We start from the raw sequence: 14,536 nt of genomic DNA, 5'->3' as shown, positions 1-14,536 counted from the left end.
GGTATGGTGTAACATTTTTGGCAGATCATATTGATAATATTACCTATACTTTGCAGGGTTTTGCAAATGAAACGATAAGAGGGTTTAACCTTCTGTCGAATACTCAAAGAAGTCACAGACTGACGCTGTTGAAACATGACATGGCTCTTGACTATATTTTAGCAAAACAGGGTGGCTTATGTTTGGCTATGAATTTGACGGGGGATGATTGTTATACTTTGATCCCAGATAGTTCCGATAATATCACTAGTGTTATAGATGCATTGAAGAATATAAGAGATGCGTTTGGTAGATCTGAAGGAGCTGGATGGTCAGCGAAGACTTGGTTGCAAGATCAGTTAGGACCAGTGGGAGCAGTGATGGTTCAGATTTTAGTAGCAGCTCTGATAGCGTTGTATGTGATGTTTTGCTTTTGTACTTTGTTACTGACCTTTGCGAAGGCTATGATATTGAGATGGGTTGGAGTTGTGATGCCTGGAGACAACTCTCAGATGCCGTTGTTGACTGTTACTGATCTGGATGAAGATGGACAAGTGGGACTGGATGGAGTATTGATGGATAAATATCCATTTTGATTATCTGATCATTTTTCAAATGTTTTTCAATATTAGTGTGATTTTAGTATTTTGTTATGAATCAAAGGGGGGAAATAGAATGTGATTCATTTTATATATCATTTTTATATTCTTAGTTGATATTGATGTTTTAATTTGACTGTGTTGTTTTGCAAAATATACTGTTTGGTCTTTTCTTTTCTTCCAGAAGCATATGGGGGAATATGTAGAGGGGATTCAAATGCTCAAACAAGGACAATATGAAAGGACAATATGAAGGGACTAGAGGAGATGGAACAAGGAAGGTGTGGAAATGTTCCGATTCCATCATCGACGATGCATTGGAAGTCGACACTGCTGAGGAGATGAAGTGTAGTGGACTACATTCCAGTGTCTGCAATGATATATAGACATATTTGCATGTGTAATACATAATTTGTGTCATATTCTTTCTGTATTAATTTTTGTAGAATGATATTTGCTGTTATTGGGTACATGTGGGGATCTCAGATGTTTTTGTTTATTTCGTGGATGCTTAGGGATATTGGGTCTAGGCAGGGATAGAGAGAATCCACAGGAGGGTTCGATGGGTCGACCAGCCTGAATGTGGACATTTTTGATAGTATTTTGTTTGCTGAGGCTTTCATGTGTATTTAGTTGCATCATAGTTTCAAATGCATTGATAAAGATTTATGAATTGATCTGGAGTACTTAGGTGGTTGCCTGGGGCAGAGGGGCCGTGAGAGAATTTTACTGTCTTGATTGATGGATGGATATTTGGAAAGAAGGCTGCCAGACAGGTTTTTCGCTCTCACACTCCATAGAGATTTGTTCATATTTCATAGAAATGTATTCACACTCCATAGAAAAATTTGTTTTTGGTTTATTGTTAAAGATACTCAATAAGATAAATTGTTACTTGTCATAATCCTATTCTGTTTGTTTTCGAGACTTAATTTGTCTCGAAGGGGGGAAATATGTAGTGTCTGAGGAATTATGACTTTGCTAATGTTTTCAAAGTGGAACCTGAGAGGATGTTTATTCAGTTTTAGGGGGAGCAGTTTTAGAGGGACACCCCATAGAACAGAGGAAGTCTGTTGTGTGGAGACAGGTGATTGGTCAGTATGGGAAACCACCCATATCCTGGTAAAGATGATAAATACTTGGTTTGAGACAAAGAAGATCAGAACAGACATATTATTTTGGGACACTGTTCTCCAGATGCTGCAGACGTCTGTAAACTTATGCTGAAATCTTGTGATATAAATAAAACTTATATTCAAAGTACAGTATAAGCGGACTCCTTGGTTTCACAGCATAATTAGCAACGTTTACTCGACACAACACTAGCAAAATGATTGTCCGACAGCTCTGCAGCATACTTGGGCAGGCTAGCCTAGCCTAATACGACGACTAAAGACAGTAACATTACGGGAGAAAAGAGAACTGTAGATGATTGTCTGGCTGGCTGGCTCATATTGCCTGATATATTTTTGGCTTTGTAATTTGTATTAAAATGCTCTAATCATTTTAATCTCGTTATTTCTTAATGCATTTAATGTAAAAAAATAAATAATAATAAATTGAAACCGAAAATCAAAGGCTGTCATGAGGACTTGTGTGATACAAAAAAGTTACTGTGTAACCTGCGTTCAGTTCGCTTCAACATTTGCTACATTGCGTGACGGTTTGTACTGAATGACACGTTTCCCCAGCCTTTGACAGACGTTTGCTCCCGTTTGGTGGGTGTGACCTGATCAATATGGATTGGTGTGACGATCTGAAATCGCAAATTCGTGCAGCACACCATATATAACTGCCCCCTGGGCCACCATAATCACGTTTTTCAATCGGTCGTTAAATTCGGTACGTTTGGAACCCTGTTACCAACTATCCATTTGAAATCACAAAAATAAGTCCCAACATTTAGCTTGCTCTACTTTATATGTAAGCCTAAACTACCATCTCTAATTTTTAACACTGGAATGGGTAGTTCATGGTATTTTTTTTATCAATAAAGATTAGACCATTTCAAAACATTCAAGTATGGCATGATGCCGATATGAATGGCTGCAAACATTGTCTCATCTTCATAACTGTATCAATAGCCTCAGGAGGAGGGCTATTTAGTACACTGTATGACCAAAAGTATGTGAACACCTGCTTGTTGAACATCTTATTCCAAAATCATGGGCATTAATATGGAGTTGGTCCCCCCCCCCACCCTTTTTGCTGCTATAACATCCACCACTCTTCTGGGAAGGCTTTCCACTAGATGTTGGAACATTGCTGCGGGGACTTGCTTCCATTCAGCCACGAGCATTAGTGAGGTCGGGCACTGATGTTGGGGGCGATTAGGCCTGGCTCGCAGTTGGCTTTCCAATTCATCCCAAAGGTGTTCGATGGAGTTGAGGTCAGGGCTCTGTGCAGGCCAGTCAAGTTCTTCTACACTGATCTCGACAAACCATTTCTGTATGGACCTCGCCTTGTGCCTGGGGGCATCACTGAGCTCTTCATTAAGACCATTCTACTGCCAATGTTTGTCTATGGAGATTGCATGGCGGTGTGCTCGATTTTTATACACCTGTCAGCAATGGGTGTGGCTGAAATAGCCAAATCCACTAATTTGAAGGGGTGTCCACATACTTTTGTATATATAGTGTATATTTAATATCCTCATCTCCAGTTAATAGGCACATATTTAGAAAAGTATGGGGCGGCAGGTAGCTTAGTGGTTAAGAGCGTTGTGCCAGTAACCGAAAGGTCGCTAGTTCTAATCCCCAAGCCGACTAGGTGAAAAATCTGTCGATGTGCAAGGCACTTAACACTAATTGCTCCTATAAGTCGCTCTGGATAAGAGTGTCTGCTAAATGACTAAAATCTAATAAGCCCTGGCTGCAAAACATTATAGAAAAAAAGTATTTATACATTATTCCATTCAAGATTTAACTGGCATTGAGTGTCTGCAAGGTTCAACTTAATGAAAGGCAAGTCTAATACTGTGAATCATCCTCAGAGAATAAATCAAGAAATGTCTGAATAATTTGACACTTGTGCAAAATATGAATGTGCTGCATGCTTGCAAAGCTTTGTTTCAGTTGCTTCTTCAATCTCAATCCAGTCCGAACTGTAGATTTTGAGACATTTCCCAAATAAACAAATAAAAGCTGATAGGATAAACCATCTTCTTCGATGCTGATAAACACTGCCTCTGACTGATTGTTCCTTTGAACAAATCGTATTCTAACACAAAAATGTCCCTTTTTTAAATCACTGTACAACTTTAAACCAAGCTTGACATTATTACATAAATTAAACAATATGGCTGTAGAGACAACAGGTTATAGTAGCGATAAAAAAACACTGTCCATTGATTGCCTGACCTCACAGGCAAGAACATTGCCTTGACTTTCTAATGATACGTTATGCGAGTTTCCCCAGCTTCAAAGTCGTTCCATCAGCCTTTTTGTGTTGTTGACGCAGGTAGTGCCATTCTCAGTCTCTTGAAATGTTTAAGTTGACGCTTCACATTTACTAACATCCATTTTTGTACATTCATAGGTGTCTTCAGCTGAGCTGTGAAATGTAACTGGATTTTGTGTAAACTGGTCTTCTGTATAGTGCATTTTAATCATGTTAGTAACGACATATGAATGTACTTCAGTTCTTGTATTATTTTCTTATTTTTTTAAGCCAGGAGTTCTGATTTAGAGTACCCAAGATGGCATTATTCAGTTTTCAGTATTGCTCTGGGTCTTATAGGCTTGCTTGCGGAGGTGATTCTCGATCTCCTCGCGGAACACCAGCATGCCCAGGTGGGAATGGGACGCCTCGTTCATGGCTTTGGACTGGATGCACATGCGATACTGTTCTGGAGTCAGCTCGTCTGCACACTGCTTCTCGTGCCACAGGTGGAAGAGGCCGGATACTGGCGTACGCGTCACGATCAGGTCGCTCCGCAGGTACTTCCTGTACAAGTGGACATCTTCCACACCCCAACCTTTCACTTCCAGGTCAAAACCTCCTAGAAAATACAATTGAGGGGTAGTAAGATCTCTTGTTTATAGAATTGTCACAGTAAAAATATGTAGCAAGCACACATAACAATATTTATCAGTCAACACTGCTTACCTATACTGAGGAAGTCCGAGCGGTACTGACACGTCATTCCAAAGCCAAAATCTCTCCAGAATCCAGCATCTTTCTTGTGAATCTTTACGGAAAGGACACTCGTCATTGGCGAGTTGACTAATAATTAAATAAATATACAGTACCAGTCAAAACTTTGGACACACCTACACATTCCAGGGTTTTTCTTTATTTTTACTATTTTCTACATTGTAGAATAATAGTGAAGACATAGAAATAACACATATGGAATCATGTAGTAACCAAAAAAGTGTTAAACAAATATTTTATATTGGAGATTCTTCAAATAGCCACCCTTTGCCTTGATGACAGCTATGCACACTTGGCATTCTAGCTTCATGAGGTAGTCACCTGGAATGCTTTCAATTAACAGGTGTGCCTTGTTAAAAATTAATTTGTGGAATTTCTTTCCTTCTTGATGCATTTGAGCCAATCAGTTGTGTTGTGACAAGGTAGGGGGAGGGGGAGGGGAGGGGAGGGGGGGGGGGGTATACAGAAGATAGCCCTATTTGGTAAAAGACCAAGTCCATATTATGGCAACAACAACAACTTTAAGACATGAAGGTCAGTCAATCCGGAAAATGTCAAGAACTTTAAACGTTTCTTCAAGTGCAGTCGCAAAAACCATCAAGCACTATGATGAAACTGGCTTTCATGAGGACCGCCACAGGAAAGGAAGACCCAGAGTTACCTCTGCTGCAGAGGATAAGTTCATTAGAGTTAACTGCACCTCAGATTGCAGCCCAAATAAATGCTTCACAGAGTTCAAGTAACAGACACATCTCAACATCAACTGTTCAGAGGAGACTGCGTGAATCAGGCCTTCATGGTCGAATTGCTGCAAAGAAACCACTACTAAAGGACAGCAATAATAAGAAGAGACTTGCTTGGGCCAAGAAACACGAGCAATGGACAGTAGACCGGTGGAAATCTGTCCTTTGGTCTGATGAGTCCAAATTTGAGATTTTTGGTTCCAACCGCTGTGTCCTTGTGAGACGCAGAGTAGGTGAACAGATGATCTCTGCATGTGTGGTTCCCACCATGAAGCATGGAGGAGGAGGTGTGATGGTGTGGGTGTGCTTTGCTGGTGACACTGATTTATTTAGAATTCAAGGCACACTTAGCCAGCATGGCTACTACAGCATTCTGCAGCGATACGCCATCCCATCTTGGTATGTTCATTTGTTTTTCAACAGGACAATGACCCAAAACACACCTCCAGGCTGTGTAAGGGCTATTTGACCAAGGAGAGTGATGGAATGCTGCATCAGATGACCTGGCCTCCACAATCCCCCGACCTCAACCCAATTGAGATGGTTTGGGATGAGTTGGACCGCAGAGTGAAGGAAAAGCAGCCAGCAAGTGCTCAGCATATGTGGGAACTCCTTCAAGACTGTTGGAAAATCATTCCTCATGAAGCTGGTTGAGAGAATGCCAAGAGTGTGCAAAGCTGTCATCAAGGCAAAAGGTGCCTACTTTGAATAATCTCAAATATAAAATGTACATGATTCCATATGTGTTATTTCATAGTTTTGATGTCTTCACTATTATTCCACAATGTAGAAAATAGTACAAATAAAGAAAAACCCTTGAATGAGTAGGTGTGTCCAAACTTTTGACTGATATCTTCAGGTACTTACAAGTTGACTTTCAATGGGGGGAGCCAGCTCCAGATTCCCGTAGACTATGGCAGGATTATACAAACTGAACACCACCGGATAAAAGACTCTCTTGTCTACAAGAAGAAAACACAAAAAGGGAGGGGTTTTGCATACAGTATATTTTGGTACAAATTACATCCAAAATGCCAATAGTACACATTTAGAAAAACATCACACACTGCCTGCATTAAGTACTCATAATTTGAAGTTAGGAAACATGAATGTGTAGGCTACAATGTTTTGGTAGAAGGCACCTACTTGGATGGGTGTGAAGACGGCAGGTGTTGAGATAGTCCAGTGTGAAGTAGATATCCACATCACAGAAGAACATCAACACGTCACCCTTCTTCCAGGCATGGGCACCGATGTCCAGACCCCTGCCCCTGGAAAACTCCTCATCCACTGGGATAAGTGTGTAGTTGGAAAAGCTTGCCTCCCTACAAACCAACAATGCCATTTAAATAGAGGTGTTGTTTGAGCCCGAAACTCCCTTTTCTATAGAGCCAGCGGTAACAATCAGTCACACTCAACCAAGCAACTCAAAACATTGGGTAGATTCCTTCCTTTAGACGTCTTGACTAGAAAATAACATATGGACAAGTGAGAAATGTACAGCAGTAAAATCCCAGAAATCCTTTCTTTCATATTAAAAGACAAAACAAACCTGGACATTTTTTCCAAATAAGACTTCACCTCTTGTAAGCCCTCTTGTCCAAAGTAGACCACTGTAAGATGCACTCGCCTATCGTGTTCTATGCAAACTTCCCTGCAAACAAAAAAAGTGTTACCTCAATCTTCACAAATACTCGGCGTAGGCTGCATATTGCCCTTTTCACATGACTCACCACCACTGACCTGAAGTTGTGTAGGAACTGTGAGAATGCCTCTGTTCTGCCTGCCAATGGTACAATGATATTGATGATGACTCCGGACGTTTCTACTGACGTGCTCCTGACTTTCATTAAAGGACCAAAAGGACGGAAAAGAGTGACATGGCGGAAGTTGTCGGAGTCCGCTTTTGCAAAGAAGAGCTCGTAGAGTGTGCCTTTGTCCCGTTCTGTTCTGTATAGCCCTGCCCACATAAAGGGTAAACATCAGTTTTGTCAAACATAGGGAACAAATATTGTTAAACTTTACAGGCTAGATTACATACTTTTTTGCAGGCATTAAACAAGCAGATAGTGATCTGCATCAGGGGTTCCCATGCTGGACCTCAGCCCCTCCACATACACTGAGTGTACAAAACATTAGGAACACCTTCCTAATATTGAGTTGCACCCCCTTTTGCCCTCAGAACAGCCTCAATTCGTTGGGGCATGGATGCTACAAGGTGTCGAAAGCGTTCCATAGAGAAGCTGGCCCATGTTGACACCAATGCTTCCCACAGTTGTGTCAAGTTGGCTGGATGTCCTTTGGGTGGTGGATCATTCTTGATACACACGGGAAACCGTTGAGCTTGAAAAACCCAGCAGCGTTGCAGTTCTTGACACACTCAAACCGGTGTGCCTGGCACCTACTACCATACCCCGTTCAAAGGCACTTACATTTTTTGTCTTGCCCATTCACCCTCTGAATGGCACACATACACAATCCATGTCTCAATTGTCTCAAGGCTTTAAAATCCTTCTTTAACCTGTCTCCTCCCCTTCATCTACACTGATTGAAGTGGATTTAACAAGTGACATCAATAAGGGATCCTAGCTTTCACCTGATCAGTCTGTCATAGAAAGAGCAGGTGTTCCTAATGTTTTGTACACTCAGTGTATTTGGCAGCACTAGCACATCTGATTCAATTGGTCAATTTATCATCAGACCCATAATTAAATCAGCCATGCTAGTAGTAGAATAAATCATATGTGGAGTGGCTGGGGGGGGGGCCCGAGGATCAAGTTGAGAACCACTGTTATACATTACCCCAGTATAGCGCTCTTACCCTCAGTAAAGTGGCTCTCGGTGTAGGTCTGTCTCTGCATGGGCACATCATCCTCCTGGCCATCCTCCTCGTCAGGGTTGTTTATGACGTCCAGGGCTGCCTCAATGACCTCCACCAGCTCATCCCTGCGGTCCTTCCGCACAGGCTTCTCCTCTGGGTGCCTGGTCAGCCCCATCTCCAGCTGATACACCTTACTAGAGGTGAAGCTCTCGAAGGGGACCAGGGCGTACTCGCTGGGCAGCCGTGCTCCAGTGTTCACCTCGGCTTTGTCGATCTGGGAGTGGAGGAACTCAAGGAGATCCCCAGGCTCCTGGTCCTTGGTCTCAACCAGCCCCTGGACCCCGGGACCTTCCTTTCTGTCCTGGAGGACCTTGAGCTTCTCACTCATCTCCTGGAGCTCCTGCTTGAGCTGGGCAATCTGCCGCTTGAGGCTGACGGCGCGGCTTAGGTGCCGCTCCTCCTGCTCTTGCAGCAGTGCCTGGTAGTACTCCTTTCCATGGGACTCCCCTCCCAGGCCAGGCAGGACCAGGCTGACATCAGCTGGGGGAGTGCACTCCAGCAGGTAAGCAAAGAGGAGGAGGACCAGCAGCAGGAAGAGCCCCAGGAGCATCCAGCGCATCCGGCCCTGCAGCGGCAAGCTTCGCCTGGGCATCACACTCGCATGCGGTCTATGGGCGACAAGTCTGCATTTCCCTTCACGTCAGGTAAATCTACTTTAAGATGGACAGAATTAGGTCCAATGCATATTCTAGGATTGTTAAAAAGTTCCCTTTAATTAACAAGTTAGATTAACAACTCAAGTTGGACATTTGTTCGAGTGCAGCTATAAAAAGCTATTTTGTTCATTCATGTCACATCATTCAGATAAAGTCAGGAACACCTCTGGTGTGTCTTGTTTGATGGGGAGTTACATTGTGAGTGGAATCCATTTTCATATCTTCCATCAGTGTGTATTTAGAACCTTTAGAAGAAAATGCAAATCAGTCATCAATATGCTGACAAAAAATTATTCAAGAAAATAAATGCTGGTCCAATAAATGCAATGTTGACCTAGCTATGATTTCAAGAGGAACTTGAGTTTCATGATGTTTTACTAGGTACTACGAGCTAACTAGAATATACTTTCTTCTGAACCACTTTCCCTCAATGTGATTTTTATTTAAGACTCAATCTCAGGGCTTTGTCATACAAAGCAGCAATGTCTACTACTATTCTGCTAGCAGGACTAACGATGACGTCACTTTCTTATGGTAACCTTCAAAATAAAAGCCTGCATTTCAAAACATTGCAAGGTGGATAACTAATTCAAAAGAGATTACATTTTAATCAATTATGACTTTTCTTGTGCTTATAAGCAAATGCAAGAAGGAATTTATGGAGGAAAAAAATAGATATTTTTTAAAAAACATTTTAAGACCACTATTGAAAAATACAATGTTCAGACTGGTATGTTGAGAATATTGGATTATAGTGAACAAACTATTATTTGTGCAGATGTAAAAGTGGGGTTGGGAGTGCTCAGTAGGGTCTGAAGAATGTACAATGCCTTCAGAAATTATTCACACTCCTTGACTTTTTCCACATTTTGTTGTGTTACAGCTTGAATTTAAAATGTATTTAATTGAGATGTGTTGAGATGTGTTGTCACTGTGTACACAATACCCCATAATGTCAAAGTGGAATTATGCTTTTTGACATTTTTACAAATTAATAAAAAATGAAAAGCTGAAATGTCTTGGGTCAATAAGTTTTCAAACCCTTTGATATGGTAAGCCTAAATAAGTTCAGGAGTAAAAATATGCTTAACAAGTCACATAATAAGTTGCATGGACTCACTCTGTGTGCAATAATGGTGTTTAACATAATGTTTTTATTACAACCTCATCTCTATACCCCACACATACAATTATCTAATGTCCCTCAGTCGAGCAGTGAATTTCAAACACAGATTCATCCACAAAGACCCAGGAGGTTTTCCAATGCCTCGCAAAGAAGGGCACCTATTGGTTGATGTGTAAAAATTAAAAAACAGACATTGAATATCCCTTTGAGCATGGTGAAGTTTTTAATTACACTTTGGATGGTGTATCAATACACCCAGTCACTACAAAGATACAGGTGTCCTTCCTAACTCAGTTGCCAGAGAGGAAGGAAACCGCTCAGGGATTTCACCATGAGGCCAATGGTGACTTTAAAACAGTTGCAGAGTTTAATGGCTGTGATAGGAGAAAACTGAGGATGGATCAACAACATTGTAGTTACTCCACAATACTAACCTAATTGACAGAGAGAAAAGAAGGAAGCTTGTACAGAATAAAAAAATATTCCAAAACATGTATCCTGTTTCCAACAAGGCACTAAAGTCATACTGCAAAAAATTTGTCAAAGCTATTTACTTTTAGTCATTAATACAAATGTTATGTTTGGGGCAAATCCAATACAACACATTACGAAGTACCACTCTCATATTTGCAAGCATAGTGGTGGCTGCATCATGTTATTGGTATGCTTGTAATCGTTAAAGACTGGGGAGTTTTTCAGGATAAAAAAGAAACGGAATGGAGTTAAGCACAGGCAAAATCCAAGAGGAAAACCTGGTTCAGTCTGCTTTCCACCAGACACTGGGAGATTAATTCACCTTTCAGCAGGACAATAACCTAAAACACAAGGCCAAATACACACTGGAGTTGTTTACCAAGAAGACTGTGTGAATGTTTCTGAGTGGCCGAGTTACAGTTTTGACTTAAATCTGCTTGAAAATCTATGGCAAGACTTGAAAATGGTTGTCTAGCAATGATCAACAACCAATTTGACAGAGCTTGACGAATTTTGAAAATAATAATGTTGCACAATCCAGGAGTGGAAAGATCTTAGATACTTAACCAGAAAGACTCACAGCTGTAATCGCTGCCAAAGGTGATTCTAACATGTATTGACTCTGGGTTGAATACTTATCTAATCAATATATATTAGTGGGTTTTTTTTCATGTTTTTTTTTTTTACAAGTGTTAGAATTTTTCCACTTTGACATTACAGAGTATTTTGTGTAGATCGTTGACAGAAAATTACAATTAAATCCCATTTTGTAAAACAACATAATGTGGTAAAAATCAAGGGGTGTGAATACTTTATGGTGTTATTTCATGAGGGCACTGAATAATACAGAGTATTGCTGACCTTTTACTACACCCATTCCATAGGCCACAACACAAATCACTGTATTTGAATTATATATTGGCTTATATTTTAAAAAAAAATATATATATTTTAACATTTTAACATTTTAGTCATTTAGTGACGTCATCATTCTTTGTGCTGACGTAAAAGTGGTGTTGGGAGTACTTTTTAGCTTACCCTGTTCGCTTCCATTGTGTAATAAAATGCCATTCCATTCTACCGACTTCCATGCACACTTGCCTTGGCCTAACTGAGGTGCCAAGTACTGATTATAAGTAGGTGATTAGTTGAGAAGCCAACTGCTTCAAAGACACAATGAAAACAATGATGGACTGGCATACTTCTTAACAACCTAAATTAACCTAATGCTGATTGCTGGCTGCATCTAGGCTTTATACATTTAAATCAGCCCAAGGCCAGCCTTAACATGTGCCAGAAATTGCATCAGAAAAATTGCTTGGCCTGACAAATAAAATATTTAGCCTCTAGGACTTGGGTTTTGGACTGAAAGTCACAGGAATCTGTGTTCTGGTTTTTGGCGATTGTGTGAACATTTTCTTTGCCTCCTCATAAAATATGTGCTCACTAGGAAATGCCTAAATTCATGGATAATAAATAATAATAATATGCCATTTAGCAGACGCTTTTATCCAAAGCGACTTACAGTCATGATCGTATAGCCCATCTCTCCAATTGTCATTTGTAAGAAAATACAAGTTATTATTACTTTGCCTTTGTCTTATTAGAAGTCCTGTCTTATTTAAAGCAGCAATCAGAAGTAGAAACACTTGTTTCAGTAAAAAGCTGAGGGATGGGGCTGGAGAAATGTACCACTCTCAAATTCATAGACAGAGCTAGGGATACAAGGACTGACCATCCATGATATCAAATTTATAGTTTTAACCATGTTTTGCAGCTATATATTGTTTGTTTACATTTACTTTTTTTACAAAAATTTGAGTAAAACAAACTTTTATTTTGGGATCTGATTAGGTATGACAGTTGAAATAAGCTCATAAGGCATTCATCAGTTGCATTCTTTAAGAATCAATGGGTACATATCATTCACTTATAAGTCAAAAAATGGATGTAGCAACTGCTGATTGACTCTTTAAATGATAAGGGCAATTCCATGTGAGCGTGGACTGAAGATATATTTGGTATCTCAGATTGTTCAGGTAATTCTCACATATAAACTTCATCAGGAGGAAGGATGTTTGACATGCTTTTTACATTTCTATCACAAACCATTTTTGAGAAGATGAGTGGACATTTTAGGCTCTTTTTTGACCTAAAAACACCTCCTGTCAGACCCTATGATCCGTGAACCGTGTAAGATTTAGATTAATGGTATAATTCCAAACAGTTTGTGTTATCAGGTAATTCACTTGGAGAAGGTGTCACCACACCCAATGATGGTGAGGAATCACGTTTGGTATGACAGGAACTATCAAAGCAATTAACATACAAGTAGAACATGCTAATGATCAGAACGGTTCTTCAGGTTGGGGCATAGATCAAACAGGTAGACCTAATGCTGGACCCAGAGTTAGGAACATGGCTACACTGCAGCAAAAGATTTCGATAACTAACCCAAGATAGACCACAGCCTGTTGTTTCCAATGGGAACAAGTGAGTCATAGTGGGCAGAACAAGCAAGGTGGTGGGCAGAGCCAAGCACGAGCTAGTGAGATTCTATTGGTGCGTTCTAACATATATTTGCATATTTCCATTAGGGAATGCCTACTCTGTGAAGTGCGCGTGTGCAATAACTCAATTCGCCTTTGCGCTCCTTCTGAACAATGCAATTTTTTTAAAACTTTGGCAAAGAGTTAAGTCTACAAAACTTTGTCCACTCTGTTCGTAACATATTCTAGTTTTGGGAACAGAGAACTTTATTGAGATCAAATGTTTCATCGATGAGAAAATTTGCAGAATGACGGCCAAAATCCATCTCGTTCCATCTTCTCCCACTGCCGGCCACTGGGCTTCCTCTCACTACCATATTTGGTAGTGAGTGGAAACCCCAAGCGGATGCTTCACATTTATACATCCAGTGAAATATCTGTCTCATTGTTCTATCTGTGCTGCTACAGCAGCACTCCATATTATTCAGTGCCCCATGAAATGACACCATATATAGACTCTACTGAGTACTCCCAACCCCACATTTACATCGGCACAAATATTTGTTTTTTTTACTATAAGCCAATATGTATTTCATATACAGTGAATTGCATTGCAGTGAATGGAGTGGGTGGAGTAAGGAGTCACCAGCGCGCTGTATTAAACCTGTTGCCCAGCACAATAGACCAATTTTAAGTTTTGTAGACGATTGAGTAATTCCAATGACATATATTTGTATTTAATTAAAAGTGTATTTCTTTACATAACAATTAATAACACTACACAATAGCTTTCAACATACCAGTATTGGTGTAAACTTTCTAAAGAAATGTTGATATAAATATTACAATATTAAAAGTACGTCAAATTATCCAAATTTATTTTTTCAAAGGTGGTTGCAATGCTGTGAAAAACAGTTGTATTGCACTAGAGTGCAAAAAAGAAATCGACTTTCCCAAACTTTAGGATGTCTTTGTAGTGGGACTATTATTTTGAAAAATAATTCCGCGATCGTGTTGCCAGCATAATATCCTGCTGCCAGGAAAACGGTAATGCAATGTCTGCTTATGTAACTGCTACCTCTAGGAAGATAGCTAGCTAACAAACTACACAACAATGTTAGCCGAGCCTATGAGCTTGTGGCTAGGTAGCTAACAACCAAACTACAAAGGGAACCAGAGTTGGCTAGCTGGGAAGCTAGCTAACGCCTACTAGATACGTGTAAACAACGGCTTGCTTTGAGCTGGTACAGTGGCATTGTTGTGTAGCTAGTTATATAATCAACAAATATTTGCTTCGAAAAGTAAATAAGATTTTTTGCAAACACTTACTCATATAGTCAGACCTCCTTGCAAGGAATAAAAAGCAGTAACATCAAAAGGGATGCTAAACAACGCCACGGAGCAAAGTGGACTGATCGAAAAAACGATACTTCC

General features: G+C 40.2%; 2 protein-coding genes across 6 annotated transcripts in view; one reads left to right on the top strand and one right to left on the bottom strand.

Annotated features, from left to right (window-relative positions):
* LOC311127963 (SEC23-interacting protein-like) overlaps window positions 1-4,260 on the top strand; it is a 25,586-nt gene extending 21,326 nt beyond the window's left edge. The window contains exon 18 of the transcript XR_014613161.1: window positions 763-4,260. The gene's annotated coding sequence lies outside the window, so the exon portion shown is untranslated. The remainder of the gene's footprint in view (window positions 1-762) is intronic.
* On the bottom strand, window positions 3,616-14,536 carry LOC311127985 (chondroitin sulfate N-acetylgalactosaminyltransferase 2-like). 5 transcript variants are annotated; one of them, XM_084159903.1, is made up of 9 exons: window positions 14,432-14,536; window positions 9,178-9,258; window positions 8,298-9,007; window positions 7,220-7,436; window positions 7,029-7,130; window positions 6,623-6,801; window positions 6,344-6,438; window positions 4,686-4,767; window positions 3,616-4,578 (listed from the first exon to the last, which is right to left on the bottom strand). In XM_084159903.1, exons 3-9 carry the CDS (start codon window positions 8,947-8,949, stop codon window positions 4,286-4,288), a joined length of 1,620 nt encoding a protein of 539 aa, XP_084016029.1. In that variant the 5' UTR covers window positions 8,950-9,007; window positions 9,178-9,258; window positions 14,432-14,536; the 3' UTR covers window positions 3,616-4,285. The 5 variants fall into 5 exon arrangements, with proteins under 5 accessions (XP_084016029.1, XP_084016030.1, XP_084016031.1 ...); XM_084159904.1 differs by having other exon boundaries at window positions 8,298-9,010; window positions 14,432-14,514; XM_084159905.1 differs by having other exon boundaries at window positions 8,298-8,980; window positions 14,432-14,514.

Source organism: Coregonus lavaretus, assembly GCF_964263955.1.
Source record: "Coregonus lavaretus genome assembly, chromosome: 1".
In the NCBI taxonomy this organism is placed as follows: domain Eukaryota; kingdom Metazoa; phylum Chordata; class Actinopteri; order Salmoniformes; family Salmonidae; genus Coregonus; species Coregonus lavaretus.
Note: the sequence above shows the minus strand (reverse complement) of the source record. Positions and strands in the feature narration are given on the sequence as shown.

Excerpts from the sequence above, each read along its gene's own strand:
- LOC311127985 (XM_084159902.1), bottom strand. The coding sequence starts at position 8,949 with ATGCCCAGGCGAAGCTTGCCGCTGCAGGGCCGGATGCGCTGGATGCTC. Across the intron at positions 4,768-6,343 it reads CCCCCATTGAAAGTCAACTT|ATTCACAAGAAAGATGCTGG; the intron begins GTAAGTACCTGA and ends CTTTCCGTAAAG. Across the intron at positions 4,579-4,685 it reads CTCGGACTTCCTCAGTATAG|GAGGTTTTGACCTGGAAGTG; the intron begins GTAAGCAGTGTT and ends TGTATTTTCTAG.